At 32.2% G+C, this 22,173-nt stretch overlaps 1 protein-coding gene across 2 annotated transcripts; it reads left to right on the top strand.

Annotated features, from left to right (window-relative positions):
- Window positions 1-15,425: 15,425 nt before the first annotated feature.
- Window positions 15,426-21,784, top strand: LOC113849234 (ABC transporter B family member 15-like). 2 transcript variants are annotated; one of them, XM_027478986.1, is made up of 7 exons: window positions 15,426-15,916; window positions 15,993-16,047; window positions 16,167-16,345; window positions 16,432-16,889; window positions 16,993-17,533; window positions 17,873-18,745; window positions 20,130-21,784. In XM_027478986.1, exons 1-7 carry the CDS (start codon window positions 15,671-15,673, stop codon window positions 21,540-21,542), a joined length of 3,765 nt encoding a protein of 1,254 aa, XP_027334787.1. In that variant the 5' UTR covers window positions 15,426-15,670; the 3' UTR covers window positions 21,543-21,784. The 2 variants fall into 2 exon arrangements, with proteins under 2 accessions (XP_027334787.1, XP_027334788.1); XM_027478987.1 differs by having other exon boundaries at window positions 15,993-16,051; window positions 16,186-16,345.
- The last annotated feature ends 389 nt before the right edge of the window (window positions 21,785-22,173 follow it).

Here is a 22,173-nt window from a genome sequence, read left to right as displayed (position 1 = left end):
AATGTCCTCTATAAAGGAACAAATCTGACAGTTTCTTGCCATCCCTCTTTATGAAGTAGCTTGTTGTGCAACAACTAGTTGTTTCACAAAAGTAGTGAGCTCATTAATTGTGCTCTCAAGTCTACTGCTCTTAGTTTCCATTTGGTTAGGCTGATGCACATTGTGCACTTCTCTTACTAGTGCCATGGCTCTTGTCTTAAACTACTGAGAGTTCTCTGCCATGTTATCAATAAGTGCTCTAGCTGCAGTTGGTGTCTTATCCATCAAAGCTTCACTGCTAACCACATCAAGCATGCTTTTTTCCATTGGGGCAAGGCCTTCATAGAAATACTAGATGAGCAATTTGTCATTAATCTGGTGGTATAGACAAGTTGAACACAATTTCTCGAATCTCTCACAGTACTCATATAAACTCTCTTGATTGAACTACCTTATGCCACTGATCTCCTTTTTTATTATTGCTACTTTGGATGAAGGAAAAAAAATTTCAAGGAAAATCCTCTTGAGATTTATCTAACAAGTGATTGATCCTAGCTGTACATAGTAAAGTCAATGCTTTGCCGCACCATCTAAGGAAAATGGAAATGCTTTCAACTTGATGTGATCTTCATACACTCCTTGAGGTCTCATTGTGGAGCAAATTATATAGCACTCTTTCAGATACTTATAAGGATCCTCACCTGCACTACCATTAAACTATAGCAACAAACAGATTAGACTAAACTTTAACTCAAGGGAGCATCTACATCAGGATATTAGATGCCAAAAGGTTTGTAAGTAACATCTAGTGCAACTAATTCCTTAAGAGTTATCTCATGTTGGTTATTAACCATGGTATTAGAATTACTAGGCTCAGAATGCACAACAACATTATCACTATTTCTATCACTATGCACACTACCTTCTAATTAGTTTAATATATTTCAGATTCTTTCTATTTCAGGATCAAATTCAAGCAATTGGCCAGGATTAGTTCTAGTCATGCACCAAAGAAAAAATAGTCAACGTCAACCTAGTCAGTCAAAGTTAACCCAAACGCATTATATATGACAGGAATGATTAGAAATTGCAAAACACATCAAATGAATTTTAAAAAATTCAAACCACAACAGTTCATCTAATATGACTATTTCCTATTTTTTAGAATTTTTTAAGGATTTTTAAAAATATCAAAATTCAAAAAAAATAAAAAATCTACACAATAGAATTTAGAATTTTGAGCAGGACCACAAGTACTTGTTGTAGGCAATAGGTGTGTAATGATCCTTGCTTTTTTTTTAGGCTCTTGACAAAATTTGGGAACAATCTGAGTAAGTTGTAAAAATTTTACCAAAATACCCTCAAGTAGTAGCAGAGAGGATTTTGAGAATGGGTAATTTGTGAAATTCTTCAATAAGGGGCTCCAAATTGCTTCCAAAGTGGTATGCCCCCCTCTTGCACTATCTAAGAATGATGATACTCTTCGAATTTGCAGCTCCAAACCTGTGAATCATAATGTTACTTCTCCCAAATTTATGCAACAATTATGCACCAAACACATTTCCGCAGCAAGCCTATTAATCCAAAAAAAATAATATATTTTTTTTCAGAGGATGAACCAATAATTATCTCAAAGAACAAAATTATTTTTCTTTTTTTGAACACACCTAAATCACAAATTTGAAAAATTACAAAAATCAATAGAAAATGACATATATCACAGAACAAATGACAGGAATAATTACGCACAATTAACGAACAATTAAAACAGAATTAATAACTCCTAAAATGAATCAAAACTAACAACATGTCCTCGCAATGACACCAAGTTGATAGACGATTGTCGAGTCACTACCAAAACAACTAAGTTTTCTTAAAGGACTTTTGCGGTATAGAGCTCAAATTAGGTCAATTCACAGAGACATATATTCATTTAAATTCAATTTGAGGTTCTTTAATAATGCGAGTAATAGTTTGGGGGTTTGTGAATTTCAAATCAATTAAATTAAACTTATAAATGTGTAACATCCTTATTTAATTTATACAATTTCTAAGGTGACTTTCATGTCAGAGGGAGATAACAACATAAAATATACCTATAAACATATTACAAAACTCATTAAAATTTTAAACTTTCATTTTATTACTTTGGTTTACAAAATGTACTATAGTAAAGAAATAAGGAATAAATAAATTTTGACAAGCTGAATTAAAATACATGTATACTAGTTTCACTAATAAACACGAGTTTAATAATTACAAAACATAATTCTAAAATACATTAAGACTCATGCTATTTACAATATCAAAATAAATCAATTCTAATGAGCAGTTATCTCCACCCCAAAATACTAAGGACGATTCTAGTCGTCATCCCCAAATCATCCCTCTATCTCAGCTAACTCCTCTGAGGACATGTCCTCATTCTCACCAAGATCACCCATACGGCCACCACCTCAATGTCAGTAACTTGCTCAAAGGTAAACCCAGTGGGTCTTCCCATGTACTCGTGGCCAAGGAAGATGTACAAGTAATTTGTCGCACATAGCATCCAGACTCTTCCTTAGTATATGTATAGACTGAGTGTGTGTCAAATTCTACAATGAACTGAGTACTCAAGAGGAATACTATAATCTATATCTATTTTTACTATAAATACATTACTAGATACATCATTATAATCTATGGTAAATTTACAATAACAGAATCGTTGTCACTCTCTAAATACAAAATGTAACCTACTAAGTATGAATCTTTCCTCTATCTTAATGTTTCTCTAGTGTGTGGTCATCTTGCTTCCCTGAAATATTTAGTAAGGATGAGTCTCTTTTCTCATTACTAGACATGATTTACAATAACATCAGGCAATATATACATGAATAACACACCAGTCAATCAGGAATACAAATTCATTCATTTACACACAGTAATCATAAATATTATAATTTTATTCTAATATCCCTTTTTATATTCCTAAATTCCTTATCTCAATCATTCACTGCCCCTGGGATCCCTTGTGGTTATACTTAATATAGATGGTTGCTGGATAGCTGCAATAACAAGGATACGTGTGCCAACCCGATCCCTTTTAGTAAAAGCATAGTTTGGAGTTTAAGTCAGGAAACAAGTGTGAGGCTTGTGGTGCCTTTACTTTAATTAGTTATAAGTATCCACCACCCTTATTTTCTCAAGATTTCCAAAATTGTCTCCATCTTCCATACCTCCAGTCTATCTCTGAACTATCCATAATCATCCTTCATTTCTCATTATGACTTTACTTTTTTTCATTTGTCATCATAACCTGAACTTGTCACTTTCATACCATATATGTATCAATCATTGTTGGAGATCGGACACCTCTGGACTCAGACAAAATTTTACATACATAAATACTCAACACACGTATCATTCAAGTCATAAAGGATAAGGAAAACACATTCCATTAACGATTTCATTCATACATATATTGACAAACAAGAAACACAACAATATTCACATGAGTGCAAAACAATCATGTTCTCAGTAATGGAATAGAACTCTCCTTACCTCAATAAACAGTTTTATGAAAGTTCTATAGAAAGGATCGTCCCAACGATCAAAGTTTTCCTAGATATCACAAAGACATGAGGTTGAAGAATGGATCTCCAAGAAACTTACCAAAGATTCAAAAGGATGGATGTTCAAAGTCGGATTCGAGCCAAGTTCAAAGCTTAGGGGTTTTCTCTTAGAGAAATGATAGAGAGACTTTAGAGAGAAAAGTTTAGAAATGTTCCTTGGATTGCAATGCAAGTTTTCTAGCTGAAAATCTCTTAAATACCCCTCAGATCTTGCACACTTTTGCTTGAGCGAGCTACCTCTTGCTTGGGCGAAGTACCTTCTTACTGCCTCACCCAAGCAAGCCCTTTCTCGTCTGGGCAAGAAAATCAAACAGTGGTTCCTCAAGTTTTTTCTTATATTCTCACTTAAGCGAGGATAGTTCTCGCTTAAGCGAGAAGAGGTCCGAAGAGTTATTCAATCTTTCCTGCAATGCCACTTGAGTTAGCTCCATCTTGCTTGTCGAGACAACAATTGAGCAAAGTTTATCCTGTCTCACTTGAGCGAAGAGGCTCTAAAATCTTGTGGTTTTGGACGCTCAGTCTCGCTTGAGCGAGACCTATCTCGCTTGAGCAACATCTCCTGCACTAAACCTCAATCAAACACTCATTAAATCAAATTAAAACACATTTCGACATCACCTATTATCAAACATTTTATCAAATAATAAATTAAACAAGATTACAAATTAAATTATCATTTAATCTAACTTGAATTTAATTATCAATTCAAAATATCAATCAAATCCTATTTTGAATTCTAATCCACTAAAAAGTTAATCATAATCCTAATTTGGGAGTTAGATTTGAGAGAGGAATGGAGAGGAAGGGGAGGGTTAGAGTAATTTAATTTATATTTGGGAGTTAATTATTTTGGAAGGGACGGTTTAGGGGCTTAATCTTAATTTTACAAGTACTCCAATTCTGGAGGATTTTTTAAAATAAAATTGTGATTGACTAATTTACCCTTTGATTGTTTCTCCCTCCTCACGACTAGGATTACTCTTTCACTCTATCTCTTGGGCCTTCAATACGCTCTTTGCTCTATATCTCTCTTGTTCTCTGCTCTCCGCTCTCAATATCTCGTTCTTTGCTCTCTCTCCGCTCTTGGCGCTCACTGTTCTCCGCTTTCTCTGCTCTTTGCTCTCTTGCTTCTCTCTCTAGCTCAGGTCTCACTATGCAGGTAATTTAGGCTAGTAGAAAGTTGGGTAGCCATTTTACTGGGGTGTTTAGCTAGCAAGCTCATGACTGGTAGAATTATTTTTACTTTTTTTTTCTAAATAAAAATTATAGTAATTTAGATCTTGGAGTTTCAGACTTTAGATTATAAATTTGTTTGGTATGATGATCTATAATGGACTACTTCCTGAACTTTTATGTGGAAACTGAAATTTATAAATTGAACTTGAAGCATTTTCTAGCAGTATTCTTATATCCTCAAAATTCATAATATTATTGCTTTTTCTTTCCCTGTTGTCCCAAGTAATTCTAGGCATATATATGAGATAATTTTTTCATTAAAATCTATGTTTGGGGATTTTAGTGGAGCAAGTATGAATGAACATAATTCTAAGGAGTTGATTCAACGAAGACTGCAATACTAGTAGAAAGTACCAACATTTGGGTATCATGCATTCTTGTTGATTTGTGCAGATTTGGTGTTATGGTGTTGGATGCAGTAAGTAACTAGTACGAGCATTATTCAAGATAAAATATTAAACATTCAAGTTATATATATTAATTGCCTTGCCTAACAAAAAATAAAATAAAATTACAGATAGATTATGCAATATAACATTCTCGGTTCCTTGAATCAGCGATTTTGCTATTTTTTACTTAACAAATGATAAATTAGATCACATGTTCTAATCTCCAATACTGTGTATCTTTCATTTTTTGCATCTTATGATGCTTTTATCCCAAATCAGAAGTTTGTAGCTAACACACAATAAAGTGCAAACTTAGCTTTAATGGTAGATAATTTCAAGAGGATTAAACATTTCAATAGTAATCTAAAATGAAGATATCATCTCTAGATCGCATTGAGTTTCCTGTAAAAACAGACAATAATCATTCCTTGGAGAAGCAAATTAGTCATTTATCCAAATAATAAAACTAAATTTTATTGACATGACAAGAATGATATTTAGAAGAATTTGATGAAATCATTCCTTGAATTTTATGAGTTCACAAAATTTATATATTTTAACATACAGGGTATTGTTGTAGTCATGTTGCCATTGGATGCTTGTATCTGATGACATTTTAAATCATTGTATATACTTGGTATGTATGTTGTAATGAACTTGTTTATTGTAACAGGGGAAGTGGTAAATGATAGTTGTTCTTCACCCATGCTTGCATATTGAAGGCTTTTAGCATTTTATTTTATTTTCATTGCATTTATAAGTTAATAGAAACCTTTATTGTCAATATAAACTTTGTTTTATTTGTCTATCACTGCAAAAAAATATATTAAATTATCAATATACTATCTTTATAGATGGACGAGCAAAAAAATCTTGAATTGCATAGAGAGATTCAAAGACTTCAAATGGCTACTGTTTACATTGTATACCTTATAGTGTATTATTACATAACTAAAATTCATCCTCAAAGTAAAAGAATCTATCATTCATTGACCTTAGAGAAAGATAAGGCCCGAGAAAAGATTATGAAAAAGATTAGTATTGATGAAGGTTGTAAGATAATACGAATGAGCCCTAAAGCCTTTATGGACTTAGATTTCTCGTTAGATCTAAGATTCTACGTCTATTCTGAAGGATTTGAAGTAAGTTTCTTTAAGTTTGAAGTTAGTTTCACCGTTCGTTTCTCTTCTCCTTCTCTTTCTCATAAAAGTTCATGGTGTTCTTAGGAGAAACTCTATTCTAAAGCCAAATCTTCGGTGAATCTTGAGTTAAAACAAGTAATATTCAGTAGAACTGGTGTGAAACATTGTTCTAAGATAAGGGGAGCTTACTTTAGCCTATAAACTATGTTTTGAACGGATTGACATGTTATTAAAGAAAGGTTTGAGTTGATTTTTGTTAGATTTCTTTGATAAAAGCTGAGATATAAAGGATTTAATACTTGAAAGTTAATTTTCTATGTTGTAACTACTGATAATTGATTTAATAACATTGAGATTTGGCTGATTTATTATAAACTTGTTGCGGACTTATATTGTGGAGCAGAGGGGTAATTGGGAGGATATGCTTCCTTTGGTAGAATTTATTTATAATAATAGCTACCATTCAAGTATAGACATAGCACCATTTGATGCTCTATATGGCAGAAGGTGTAGAACCCCTATCTGTTGGTTCCAAGATGGAGTACATTTGATGGTTGGACCTGAAATGCTGCAGGAAACTAAGGAGAAAGTTAAACTTATCAGAGAAAAGCTGAGAGCTACTCAGAGTCGACAGAAGTCTTATGCTGACCGACACAAAAGACCCTTAGAATTTGAGGTTGTTGATCATCTATTCTTGAGAGTGTCACGCATTACAGGTGTGGGGCGAGCCTTAAGGGCTAAGTTAACGCCTAAGTTCATAGGACCGTACCAGATATTACATCGCAGAGGACCAGTAGCCTACGCATTAGCGTTGCCACCTCAGTTGTCAAGACTGCATAATGTTTTCCACATGTCATAGCTGAGAAAGTATGTTCCTGATCCGTCTTATGTAATCGAGCCTGATGTTGTGGGGATACAAGATGATTTGTCTGTGGAGGTCCCAACTGCTCGTATCGAGGACACTAGAGTTAAAGAGCTTAGAGGCAAGTCTATTCGATTAGTAAAGGTAGTTTGGGACCCAGTCACTAGTGATGCCATATGGGAGTTAAAGGAAAGAATGAGAGAGTTATACCCTCATCTTTTCTTTGAGGGATGAAATTTTTTAGGCTAAAAATTTATTTTCAAGGGAAGAATTGTTAGGCCTGTAATTTATAATATTTTATACTTGTTAATTGAAGGATTATTTGGTATTGAAATAGATTTAGATGGAGTTTGAAATTTTGAAAAAAAAGAAAAGAAAAGAAGTGAACAGTGACGGTGTGAACAGTAACTCTACACGTGAACAGTACCAATTTTTTTTTTCTATAAATAGAGGTCCTTAGCACGAAATCTTTATTTCTCCATCCTTCTCAAAGGTTCCAAGGCCATATACCACCATTTTCTCTCATATTAAACCCTCCTAAACTTAGATTTCTCGTCAGATCTGAGATTCTACGTCTATTCTAAAAGATTTGAAGTAAGTTTCTTTAAGTTTGAAGTTAGTTTCACTATTCGTTTCTCTTCTCCTTCTCTTTCTGATAGAAGTTCATGGTGATCTTAGGAGAAACTTCATTCTAAAGCCAAATCTTCGGTGAATCTTGAGTTAAAACAAGTAATATTCGGTAGATCTGGTGTGAAACATCGTTCTAAGGTAAGCGGAGTTACTTTAGCCTATGAACTATGTTTTGAACGGATTGATATGTTATTAAAGAAAGGTTTGAGTTGGTTTTTGTTAGATTTCTTTGATAAAAGCTGAGATATAAAGGATTTAACACTTGAAAGTTGATTTTCTATTCTGTAACTATTGATAACTGATTTAATAACATTGAGATTTGGCTGATTTATTATAAACTTGTCTTAGCTGAGCTGTTGAAATGATTTTAGCCTTGCTGCATCATGTTGAGATATATGTCTTGCATCATTATAGAGCCGAGTTATACGTTTAGGTGGGTAGAAGTGTAACGATAGAGCATGCTGAGCTGTGCTATCTGAATCTAGATACCGGAATGGGTCACTCCTGGACTGGCTCGGTTCTTTCTAGATTACTTAGGCTGTGAAATCAGTTTGAAACTATTTTCATGTTGTGCATTAGATGGGCTGAGAATGCATGGGGCTGTTGCTGTGAGTAAATATTTTGCTCTATATATATATATGATTTTCTTTTATTTCTATAAGCTCACCCTTACATTTCTGTCTATGCTATAGTGTGCGTGAGTACTACGATGATCGTACGGTAATACGTAAGCAGATGTAATAGGTGTTGCATCTACTTCACAGGCTGAGGGCCAGTGAAGAAATGTTAGAAACTGAAGTTTAGTAATTTTGCATTAAAGTCTCATTTCCTTATATTTTGAGACCTCATATAGAGGAAGCTATGTAGTATAATTTTATGTATTTTGAATATTATGAACTAAATGTAATATTATGTTGTTTTATTGAATATTTATTGTAAGAAACTTTGTTTTATTTTGAATGAGAAGTGAATTTTATACTTATATTCTCCATTATTTGTCTATCTTAAAGAAGTAAGTGCTGTAGAAATAATGTTCTCGGTTTCTTATAAAAAAGGGGTCGTGATAGAAATGGATAATGCTCTTGTTGATGCCTTTCTACATCAACAAAATGAGGAAAATAAGGTGGGTGGAAGTTTTACAACAAAGGCTTATGACTCCATAACTAAAAAGTTGCAAGAAAATTTTAACAGACCTTTTAAAAAGGATAAGGTGAAAGGTCATTAGAAATTATTGAAAAGGAGTTTTACCAAATGTTATGAAATCTTCAAAAATTTAAGTGGATTTGCATGTGATTCAAACACAAAGAGATGGCTTGTTGAACCCAAAGTTTGGCAAAAACTAATTCAAGTATGTTACAAAATTTGAACTTCTTGATTTTATATAATTTTATAGTATTTATTTCTAACTTTGTTTAATAACTTATTTGATTAGCTAAACCTAAAGCTGAAGAGTGGATGAAAAAGTCTATTCCAAGCTATGACAAGATGGTGATCATGTGTTGAGAAGATAGGGCAACAGGAGAGTATGCTAAAACTACCCAAGATATTAGAAATAAAAGGTCACTTTCTAGGGAATCAGAGCCATTAGAAACTAATGAAATAACATTAGAGAGTATCTAAGAAGACAATGAGCAAGAAATTAATTCTCCTGTAGTGCAAGTTGCTCAACAAGAAACTAGGGCTAAGAGGTCTAGGAAATCCAAGGATGATATTGAAGCTGAAGGGATAAAAGAGGCACTTTTGAAAATTGTTGATGCTTTTAAAGATAGCAATAAAGCTTTAAGGGAAAGTACACTAGCTTATGATAAAGATCAACAAAAGCTTCTAGTTTCTGAAAATAAGATTTGGAATCTTTTGAAAGAATTGATGATTGAGTCAAATGTTTAACCGTGCATATTTATATCTTCTTAACAATCTTGTAAAGCTTAGAGGACTACTTGGATCTCTAAAGGATAAGCAAAAGAATTTGCTAATGGAAATGGTGTTTGGTCAAGTTGGTTCCTCAAGGTAGATCTCTCTTTTCTTTCTATTTTTTTTTATAACCAACTTTTTATTTTTTTTAAACTTTTTATTTCATTTTGTAAGCCATACTAATATCTAGCTAAAGGTATATCTAGTATATGTTTATCTTGTCAGTGCAGTAGCATGGAGAAAAAAAAATATTTCTTTTATGACTTCTCAGTTTGAACATATTCCCTTCTTTTTATGCTCAGTTCTTCTTTAGTGTGAAAATATATACTTGATGTACTCAACAAAGGTTGCAGATTTTATTATAATTAATACTTGTAGGTTTTCTAATAATTGTATGGAATACTTCTTAGAAAATATAGAAATTATGTTGTCGAGGTGTATGTTTATATTTGATATATAGTATTTTTCTTAGCTAATACTATTTGGTCCTTTATTCTTATCTTACCTGCGTATGTATATCTAAGAATGAATATAAATGTGCAATTTTGAAAATGAAGCAATGTTAAATAGGCATTAATAATAGCTACAGCTTTGAACATTAGTTGTAATACTGGTATTATTTGCTTTGCGATTTATATTTTAAATTTATACTCAAAATGCGATAACAAAAATAACAGAAAAAATTATTTATATTATAAATATGAATATAAATATAAATACGAATATGAATATGGCAAACTAGATATGTAACACGATATTAACCTGCATTATTTATATTATGGTTGTATTTCAATATTTTTCAGTTGTTGTTAATATTTAGATATATTGGTAAAAGGTGTTTTTAATATATAATTGATATTATTTATTTATTTATTTTCCTTACTTAATAAATTTGAATGAGTAAAATGTAATTTGAAATGTCTTTCTTTTATTTAGTTTATTAGAATTTTTTTTTCATGTTGATTATTAAATGAATGAAATAAGAAAAATAAATAAATACTTTTAAAAAAGTATGATGTTAATTTTTAAAAAAAGAATAGGAATTTTTTTTTAAATGATAGTTTTTATAGTGAGAATTTTTTTAAAAATATAAAAAAAATAGAAATATAAAATTTAAAATATTAATTTTTAGAGAGAGAAAAATATATAATGTGTACTTTTTGAAAAAAATTAAAGAAAAAATAAAAATAAATTAATTTTTTTAAAATATATTAATTTTTAAAGTGATATTTTTTAAAAAATTTATAAAAAATAAAAATATAATGTTTAAAAATATATTTTTAGAGTGATAGTTTCAAAATATATTAGTTTTTAAAAGTATTAATTTTTAGAAGAAAAATATTTAATATTTATATTTTAAAAAATAAAAAATATAAAAAGTAATAACGAGGGTAATAATGTTATTTACATTACTAACTCCCTGACACCTTTCCTTCCCCCACTTCTATTAAACATTTAAATAAGAGTTTTAATCTCTCCTCTTTTCTCCTTTAAAATCTTCTCTTTCCTCCATCTCTAAACTCTTAAAAAAAGTCGTAAATATCAATAGAAGAAGCGAGATAAATTTGTTTTAAGATAAAGACTTGAAAAAAGAACATAGTGCACAATTTGTTTGAAAGGATGGGTCTTTAACTTGTTTTTTTTTTTTGGCCATGTCTTATCGTTTTAAAATAGAAATAAATGATTATAGTTATTTAAAAGTAAAATAAAGAGTTTTATATTCCAATAAAAATTTTCACAAAAATTGCACAGTTTTTAATTTAATATAGAATAATTTCAACAAAATAGAATGTTACCGAACTAAGTTAGACGAATGTCTCTAAAACTCAATTAGATTATATTTAAAAAATTAGAATAATTTAGTAATTTTTTATATCCCATGCAATTAATTAATTACACAAAATTAAGATAATTCATTTAATATTATGAATATTTTTTTATCCTAACATTATTCCTACTGTGAATTATATTTTTTTTCCTTATTTTCTTAATCTTCTAGCAACTATTTTTTCTTAATTATAGCGCAAAACACTGTGGGGATAGTATAAAATAGATAAAAATAAGTTTTAAAATTCAAAAATAAATTAAAAATTATTCTAAATTTTTTTCTTAAAAGTAGTACAATTAAAGTCATCGTGTTTTTGTTTCTAAAATTCTAAAACTGATTAATAGAACTTTACAATTTTGGTTACATATGTCCCAAATGTCAATGAGCAATTTGTTCATGATTTCTAGTCTTCGGTAATAAATCATGAAAGATAGTCATAATTCTTTTCAAAGGTCTTTATACTTGACTCTACAAAAATTTATCAAAAGACTTTGGCAAAAATGACGAGTATATATATCCTGTATCATTTTTATTTTTTCCTGAGGCTATCTGGTACATTTGGAAAAACAGGAACTCCTGGATTTTTACTTCTAAATATCTCCTTTCTAATATTCTTCATAGAATTGTGGCTACCATGGGAAATAATGTGCAAATTTTTAATGATCGTTCATTTTTTATGATCTATAATTCCAAAAAAGAGATCTAAGTTGGTTGGACCTTGCCCCCTTATGGTTTTTCTAAATTGAATATAGACAAATCAGTTTTGCTTCCTTGCTCCTTGGCTTCCAATGGTGGAATTATATGTTGGATATTTTATGAGTAGACTAACATAAATTAATTCATGCTGTAAAATTTTGTTTAAATCCAAATTAATTAGATGTCAAAATTATTGAATTATATTGTTTAGCCCATATTATAAATAATTATTGTTATTGGGCTTATCAGCGGATATGGTTGTATGGTTATTATTATTGGGTTAAGTCATAGTGGGTAGGTTTGACCCATTTGATTATTAACCAGAGAGGCCCCTGCTCCTAACCACTTCAGAGTAACTGTTGCCCTATTCAGACAGCTTACGTGAAAGATCTGAAAGGGTGATAGGAGGAGTTTTCTCTCTCTGTTTTGTGTCTCTTTCATCAATCATAGAAAGCACTCAGTCATAGACTCATCAACTTCAACTGTTCTGAGTAATTCTAACATTGATCTCATTATAGTATTTCTTTATCACTTGTCATATTAAGAATTAGATTATAATTTTTTCTTCATTATAAGAAATTCCATGAATAAACAAATTGAATGCTTGCCTTCAATCTACGGAGGGCTTCAATAACCAAGGTTAAATTATAGGGTGATTTACATGGTCTCCATATATTGTTGCAAAGTTGCAGCTCGAGAAGCTGTTGGGGGATATGATTCTAAAGTTATTTTTAAACTCATTACTTGGTTACCTCCCTATCTCTCGTTAGTGTTATTAGAAAGATTTGTAGAATTCTAGCTAAGAATAAAAATATTAAATTATTTCACAGTTTTAGAGAGAGAAATATCGTAGTTATTTATTTGGCTAAGCTAGGTCATTATCTTGATGTTGATTTTCATGTGTGGCCAAACATTCCTTTTCAAGTTAGTAATATTATTAAAGAAAACATTTAGGAAGTTTACTTCCTACGTCAAGTGTCAATTACTTAGTTGTTTTTTTTTCTTTCGTTTTTTGGGCTATTTAGACTTGATCTTAATTTTAAAAAAAAATTATTATTAGGTAAAATGATTTTAAATTTTTTAATCAACTTTAAATTTTTACTATTTTCAAAGAAAAATTAAAATAATAATTTTATAATAAAAAATAAATAACAGTAAAACGAGAATAACAATTAAAAGAATTATTTTATTTGTATTTTTACTTTGAAAATATTGCAAGTCAATATTATGATATTTTGTTCAATTTTTCATTTATAATTACTCATTTTTCATTTTGAAATAATTTATATGTTTATTAAATTTATTCTTTTTTTAAGTATTTAATACAACTGTATTCATTGAAACTTGGATTTGAGACCATAAATTAAATTAGAATACTTTTTTTAAGCTTATCCATATACTCAGTGATATTTTATTAACTATAGATGAATAATTTTATTTATAATTTTATATCTTATTTGAAGTTTATTAAAAAGTGTTCTTTATTTTATAATGAAACTTATGCTTTATTAGTTCATAAAAAAACATTAAAAATATTATGTTTTAATCAACAATTTGCGGATAACAAATACAAATAGAAAGTTTCAAGTAAATTACAAGCTCGTAAGCTATGTTAATAAAATAATCTTATTGATTAAATGCCTTAATTTGGTCAAATAAATTTATAATTAGTTAAATAAGTTCAAAGTTAAATTATTTGACATACAAAACACACTACTCTTACTGGAAGTAAGTATATGACTTATAAATTATGAATAGTTTTTTAATTGTTTGTCAATTTTTAAAATATGATAATATTTTATTATCTCTTTATTATTGTTCTTTGCGCTTATTTAATGTACACGATAGAATAATAAGATGGATAAAGATATAATATAATAAGAGAAGGGTAAAGTCTTATTTTATCTTAAATGTACATCATGACAGTAGAACATGTAATATTTGTCATTATTTTTAATGTTTAAAACAAATAAAAATAATAAATAAAATGAATCTTATATTTAAATAAAAAATTTCTCTTTTATTAAAATTAATATAATTTTTAAAAATAAATTTTATTTACATTTATTTACTTTTTAATATATATATTAAAATTAAAAAAATACTTTAATATACATATAATATTAAAATTAGATATTAAATTATAATAAATTTTTTACCGTTAAATTTTTTCAAGAAATTATAATTAGAACAAAAAATTATAAAATGTTTTAAAATATATATTATAAAATGATTTTTACAAATGTATTTTTAGATATACTTTTCTTAAAAATTATAAACTTTTAAAAATATATAATTTTTAAAAAATATTTTAGATTAAAAATGCTAATATAAAAATATTTTTTTAAAATATTTAAAATGCATAAAGTATGAGTAAAAATGTAACATAAAATAGTTATCTTATGATTCTTAACCCAACATCTCCGACAAGATAAAAGTTTGAACTATATGATAGAATAACTCGGTAGGCTAAAACTATATCATATCCTATTAATCAATAAATATATTATATCTTATCATTATATCCTGTTTACCAAAGAGACCTTTATTTTCAATAAATATATTCACACATAGTTGTTTTATTTTAAATTTCTTTTATAACTTATATTTCATCTAATAATAATTGTAAAAATAATAAATTTGTTCACAAAATTTAAATTTTTAATTATTATACATACACATGCATTCTTGTATAAAATACTTTTTTATATAGGTATATAATATGTATCAATTAAATAGTTTTATTGGAATTAATTTATTTATTGGTATTTAATTTTTATCTTGTTATGCCAAACACAGCCTTAACGGATTCCTTTCATAACAAATGTCAGATCAACCGTAATTTAATAGGAAAAAATGAATAAAAGCCGAAATTCACCCATCCTTTATTAAAAAGAAAGAATCGTGTCAGCAAAAACAGTAAAAGTGGCATATCTTGGGAAATAATTTGAAAGTGGTATAAGATGAGAAAATGCTTTTATAAAAGCAATATATATAAATGGTTGTCTATAAAGTGACGATGCTTTAACAGAGAGATAATTATAAAGTCAAACAGGAGCAAATTCCCCTCCTCACATCACATGTTCCTCCATCCCTCAACAACACAATAAACCTCTGCACATGCCTTCAGGAATTCCCCAACCCTGACCCTAGCTAGCTATTCTGGTCCCTATAAGTCTTGCCCCCACCACACCTTAAGCCTCACTGATTCCTATATATTCATTAGAATGCTGCAACACTGTTCGAGGCCATGAAAGAAAAAGCTTCGTTTTGGAAGCAAGCCAAGAATTGATCCAAGCCAGAGAAACCATACTCTATTAGAGAAGTGGGTCTGCAAATCTCACTGTTGTTTGTTTCTGAAGAAAAGGCTGTGTGAAAATATGGGCGGGGATCAGAAAAGTGTAGCTACGGCTAGGCAGAATAAGAAGATGAAGAATGGGTCTTTTGGATCCATTTTCATGCATGCCGATGCCAAAGATTGGTTTCTTATGGTTTTAGGTACCCTTGGAGCAGTTGGTGAAGGCTTGTCCACCCCTTTTGTGTTGTATATCAGTAGCGGCATGATGAATAATATTGGAAACTCGTCTAACATGGAACCAAACACTTTCGTCCATAACATCAACAAGGTTCCATCACTTTCTCTCTCTCTCTCTCTCTCTCTCATACAGAAGCTTACTGGGTTTGTTTTTATTGATGATGCAGAATGCGGTGGCTTGGTTGTTTTTGGCTGGTGCGTCTTTTGTTGTTTGCTTCCTCGGTGAGTTTCAGTTTGCAACGGTTTTTACTTTTTATTATTTCCCTTTCCATTTATTTACTCGACTTAAAAGTATTGACATTGACTCTTTTTATTATTATTATTATTTTTGGGATTTTGAGAGGGCTATTGTTGGACAAGAACAAGTGCAAGACAAGCTGCGAGAATGAGATGCAAGTATCTGAAAGCAGTACTTAGACAAGAAGTTGCGTATTTTGATTTGCATGTCACAAGCACGTCAGAGATCATCACTAGCGTCTCCAACGACAGCCTCGTGATTCAAGATGTTCTTAGTGAAAAGGTCTCATCAGTTACCAAAAATAGTTATTATTTTCTTTTAGTGCTAGCTTGCAAATTTGCTTATAACATATTATATTTGAAAATTAGGTTCCAAATTTCTTGATGAACATATCTTTGTTCGTTGGGAGCTACATAGCGGCGTTTGCAATGTTGTGGAGACTGGCCATTGTGGGGTTTCCCTTTGTAGCGCTTCTCGTGATCCCTGGGATAATCTATGGGAAAACTTTGATGGGATTGTCGAGTAAAATCAGAGAAGAGTATAATCAAGCTGGAACAGTAGCAGAACGAACAATTTCATCTATCAGAACCGTCTATTCCTTCGTGGGGGAAGGAAAGACCATAAACGCTTTCTCCGATGCTCTTCAAGGGACGGTTAAGTTGGGCCTGAAACAAGGCTTAGCTAAAGGATTAGCCATTGGAAGCAACGGCGTTGTTTTCGCTATTTGGTCTTTCATGAGCTATTATGGAAGCAGACTCGTTATGTATCACGGCGTCAAAGGAGGAACAGTTTTCGCGGTTGGAGCATCAATAGCAGTTGGTGGATTGTAATAAATTATAACTCTCCTTTATCTCATTCCGTCCATTAATTAATTCAATTTTAATATCAAACATTAAGTGTTTAATAAATTTGTGAATTGTTTTGAATAGAGGACTAGGTGCTGGTTTATCGAACGTGAGGTACTTCTCGGAAGCAAGTGCGGCAGCGGAACATATAAAGGAAGTGATAGAAAGGGTTCCCAAGATTGATTCTGACGATATGGGTGGGGAGATTTTGGAGAAGGTTTATGGGGAAGTGGAGTTTGACCATATAGAATTCGCGTACCCGTCAAGGCCAGATAGCATTATATTGAATGACTTGTGCCTCAAGATTCCCGCTGGCAAGAGTGTGGCCTTAGTGGGTGGGAGTGGCTCAGGTAAATCAACAGTGATATCACTGTTGCAGAGATTTTATGACCCACTTGGGGGAGAGATTCGTCTCGATGGGGTGGCCATTCATAAGTTGCAGCTCAAGTGGCTCAGGTCTCAGATGGGCTTGGTCAGCCAAGAACCTGCTCTGTTCGCTACCAGTATTAAAGAGAACATACTTTTTGGCAAAGAGGATGCCACGGATGATCAACTCGTTCAGGCTGCAAAAGCTTCCCATGCTCATAATTTCATTTCTCTTCTGCCTCACGGTTACCATACACAGGTCCCAACTGTTTCTCATTTACGTCAATACATTTGTTTTTCCTAAGTTGGATGCATGTTAAGTACGAATTTTGACACCTGCTACTACAATTAAATAATACTTTTTTATTATATAATGCTTATCAAGTAGCTGCATGATTAACGTTTATTATTTAATTCATTAAAATATATAAAAATAATAATCATAAAAGGTACATTAAGAATGATTAACATCTACCCTCTCAAGCTAATATGAAATATGATGAATAATTTAACATCTTGGAAAGGGAAAGGTTTTATAACGGAACAGAAATAATGCAAAATCATTGCAAGTTAATAAATAGTTTGTTTTCCTTTACAGGTGGGAGAGAGGGGGATTCAGATGTCAGGGGGACAGAAACAGAGGATAGCAATTGCAAGGGCAATAATTAAGAAACCTCGGATTCTACTCTTGGACGAAGCAACAAGCGCGTTAGACTCCGAGTCAGAACGACTCGTTCAAGAAGCACTGGACAATGTAGCTGCGGATTGCACTGCCATCATCATTGCTCACCGTTTATCCACCGTCCGAAACGCAGACGTCATTGCCGTCGTTGGAGGCGGAAAGATCGTAGAGATGGGCTCGCACGACGAACTAATCCAAAACGACGATGGCGTCTACGCCTCCGCGTTCCGTCTCCAGCAACAAACAGAGCAATCTAAAATAGAGGAATGTGCGGAAACGGTTATTCCTGGAATTGTCCCTTCTGCGACGTCAATAACCGACACGGAAAACATGGGCCCTTTGAGCCCAACGCTTTCGTCACATAATGACAATGACCTGGCAGAAGGGAAGAAACAACCGGCGCCGTCGTTTAGGAGATTGCTGGCGCTGAGTGTTCCCGAGTGGAAGCATGTCGTTTTGGGTTGTTTGAACGCGATGATGTTCGGGGCCGTTCAGCCTGCTTACGCATTCACGATGGGTTCTGTCATACTTTCGTATTTTCACCCGGATCATGAGGAGATAAAGAGGAAGAGTAGAATGTACTCGTTCTGCTTTTTGGGCCTCTTTGTATTGTCTTTGCTTGCTAATATTGGGCAGCATTATTGCTTCGGTTACATGGGGGAGTACTTGACCAAACGGGTGAGAGAGAAAGTGCTTTCCAAAATCCTTACGTTTGAAGTTGGGTGGTTTGATTTGGACGAAAACTCCAGTGGCGCCATTTGTTCCAGACTTGCCAAGGATGCTAATGTGGTAAGTTTCTATTTCCTCATTTTTCTTGTGTCTTAAATTTTATCATCTCCTCTGTATACTCTTTTTTCTTTTCTAATTTGAGTAAGTGTGAGTGAGATAATGACAACACTAAGAGAAGTTTTTAAAAATCTCCCAACAATCCCTCTTTTAAAATTTGTTTTCTCTTTAATTTTCTTTTCTTTCTTTAACGGTAAAAGATAGTGTAAGGAGTAATGTAAGGAAAAAGGTAGGTTGATATCATGACTGTTTAAAATTTTGTTGTTTGGTACGTTAAATTCCTAGCTATACATGTATCTATCTACATGCAATGGCTATCGTTGTCGGTGAGAATTTTCTGTGTGTAGTTTCTTTCAGAAAAGGTTTATCGTGTGGATTAAAGTTAGCCAAAGGTTATTCACAATCTCGAGTTGTGCTTACAGCTTCCCCCGTACACTTTTTCTTTTTGAGAAAAAGGGGGAAGGCTCCACCTCACTTTCCGTTCCGTAATTTTCATTCTTAATTTTTCATAGAGAAGGTACTTATAAGGACATAAATATGAACTCGAGGTATATTTTGGTAGGTTGAATAACATTTCTCTCTTGCAAATCATTAAATATTTAAGAACACATTATTTATTTCTAACCAATCAAAAAGAATATTAAATATTCTAGTCTACTTAAGGAAATGAATTTAATTTGCCTACTAATCATTAACGGAACATACGTGTGTTATCAATTTCTTTCTCGTTTTGTTATAGCTTTTCTTAAAGGCCTTACTAATTGGTTAAAAATTTAATAAATAGTAATTATTTATAGAATCATGTTATGATGCATTAAAATTTATGATAGTGAATGTATTTTAATGTTTTTCAATAAAAAATATTTTAAACTTCTGAACAAATATTCCAGATACTAGTTAACATTTTCTTTTTCTTAAAATGTCTTATAATTAAAACCAAATTCAGAAAACGCAAAGAGGATAATATTTACTATTTAATTGCATATTGTCAGTTTATTTGAATTTATTAGTAATAACAGACACTTAACTAATTAAAATGTTTTTAAAATGTGTATGAACATATATAATTTAGTGACTTAATAATAAATTAAAAGCAGAAATATAAGAGGCATGGAACGAGGCCGTGCGACTGGTGTCACGAGTCATGACTGAAGAAAGTGAAAGTTGGCACGCTAGATTATTTCCTCGTCGTTATTTGCCGCCAAACCGGGTTTAGTGCCCAACGCACGCTTTGTTTTTTAGCGTTATCTTCATTTAACTTTTTGTACGTTAATTGCTTGGTATAGTTGCTACGATATCTGACTTGTGATTGCCAGTGAGTGACTGAGTGAGATTGTGAATCGATTCCTGACAATTTTCTGTTTTGGTGTTTGTTTGTGGTGTGAAGGTGAGATCTTTAGTGGGGGATAGAATGGCTTTGCTAGTACAAACATTTTCAGCGGTAGTAACAGCCTACACGATGGGTATTGTCTTTTCGTGGCGGCTTTCCATTGTTATGATAGCCGTACAACCCATTATCATAACATGCCTTTACACAAGGCGTGTCCTTCTCAAGAGCATGTCCAACAAGGCCGTTAAGGCCCAACAACAAAGCAGCAAGCTAGCTGCTGAAGCTGTTTCCAACCTCCGAACCGTCACTGCCTTCTCTTCTCAAGACCGAATCCTAAAACTACTCGATAAGGCCCAGGAAGGACCAAGCCGTGAGAGCATTCGACAATCTTGGTTCGCTGGTGTTGGGCTTGGATGTTCCCAATGCGTCGCATCTTGTATTTGGGCCCTAAACTTTTGGTATGGGGGCAAGCTTATCTCTTATGGATACATAACAATAAAAACATACTTTGAGAGCTTCATGGTTTTGGTGAGCACGGGACGGATCATTGCAGATGCAGGAAGCATGACCAGTGACCTCGCCAAAGGTGCTGATGTTGTGGGCTCAATTTTTTCTATCTTAGATAGGCGTACGAAAATTGAGCCTGATGACCCAAATGGGTACAAGCCAGAAAAGTTAATTGGCCGAATTGAACTTCATGGTGTGTATTTTGCGTACCCAACTAGGCCTAACGTGGTTATATTCCAAGATTTCTCAATCAAAATCGAAGAAGGGAAATCAACGGCGTTGGTGGGGCAAAGTGGGTCTGGCAAATCAACAATCATTGGGTTAATAGAGAGGTTTTATGATCCGGTGAAAGGAATGGTGACAATAGATGGTGTAGACATAAAATCATATAACCTAAAGTCACTAAGAAAGCAGATAGCACTTGTGAGCCAAGAGCCAGCATTGTTTGGTGGGACCATAAGGGAGAACATTGCATATGGAACATGGGACAAGGTTGATGAGGCTGAGATCATAGAGGCAGCAAGAGCAGCCAACGCTCATGATTTCATATCTAGCTTAAAGGACGGGTACGAGACATGGTGTGGTGAAAAAGGAGTACAACTTTCGGGGGGTCAAAAGCAGAGGATTGCAATAGCCAGGGCAATATTAAAAAATCCGAAAGTGTTGCTTTTGGACGAGGCCACAAGCGCATTAGACAGTCAATCAGAGAAGGTTGTGCAAGATACGCTTATGAGAGTGATGATAGGAAGGACCAGCGTGGTGGTGGCTCATAGGTTGAGCACCATACACAATTGTGATGTTATTGCTGTGTTAGAAAAGGGGAGGGTGGTGGAGATTGGAACCCACTCGTCTTTGTTGGCCAAAGGACCATGTGGAGCTTATTACTCTTTGGTAAGTGTTCAAACGAGACATGCAGCCACAGCCAATACCTCTACTATTAGAGGTTCCAAATCTATCAATTAAGCAAGCCAAATTACCAAGTTGTCTTTGTCTGCTTGGGATTGCTAGCAACTAGACCTCCTTTCTGAGGTTGATGGGTGATAGCTAGTGATAAAGATTATATGCGCTGGTCATAGATGAAGGCAACCGAAGGAAGTGGAAGATAGCTAGTATGTTACCTTTCTTATTTTTGTATTATGTCATATCCCGAACGACTTCCATGTTTAAATAATATAATGTATATATCTATGATATGAAGTAGAATACTTTTGACAAATGGTGTGAGGATTTCTTTCTATGACTAGATTAGATTAATACGTTACACCCTTTACAAAGTTTCATTTCGACCCTTTATTTTAAAAATCGGATAGAATTAAATAATATTAAGTATCATGCATAAAATAACGCATCTAATAATTTTTAGTACAATTTAAAAATCTAATTGCTGACTTTAAAGTTTTTAGAAAGTGTATTAGACCTATAAATTTTTACATATTCAAAAATTATTTGATACCTTGTTATCTCACTTTTTTTAATATGTAATATATTTAAAATATAATCAAATAATTATTATTGAATAATATATTTATAAATATCTAAATTCGAAAAAATTATAAATGCGTACAGAATCACACAATATTATATAAATCAAATG

Source organism: Abrus precatorius, unplaced genomic scaffold (genome assembly GCF_003935025.1).
Source record: "Abrus precatorius isolate BTA unplaced genomic scaffold, Abrus_2018 Scaffold9, whole genome shotgun sequence".
Taxonomy (NCBI): Eukaryota; Viridiplantae; Streptophyta; class Magnoliopsida; order Fabales; family Fabaceae; genus Abrus; species Abrus precatorius.
This window is presented reverse-complemented; position numbering and strand designations above follow the sequence as displayed.

Coding starts and splice junctions, on each gene's coding strand:
- LOC113849234 (XM_027478986.1), top strand. CDS start 15,671: ATGGGCGGGGATCAGAAAAGTGTAGCTACGGCTAGGCAGAATAAGAAG. Junction 16,048..16,166: donor TTTTGTTGTTTGCTTCCTCG/GTGAGTTTCAGT, acceptor TGGGATTTTGAG/AGGGCTATTGTTGGACAAGA. Junction 16,346..16,431: donor AAGATGTTCTTAGTGAAAAG/GTCTCATCAGTT, acceptor TTTGAAAATTAG/GTTCCAAATTTCTTGATGAA.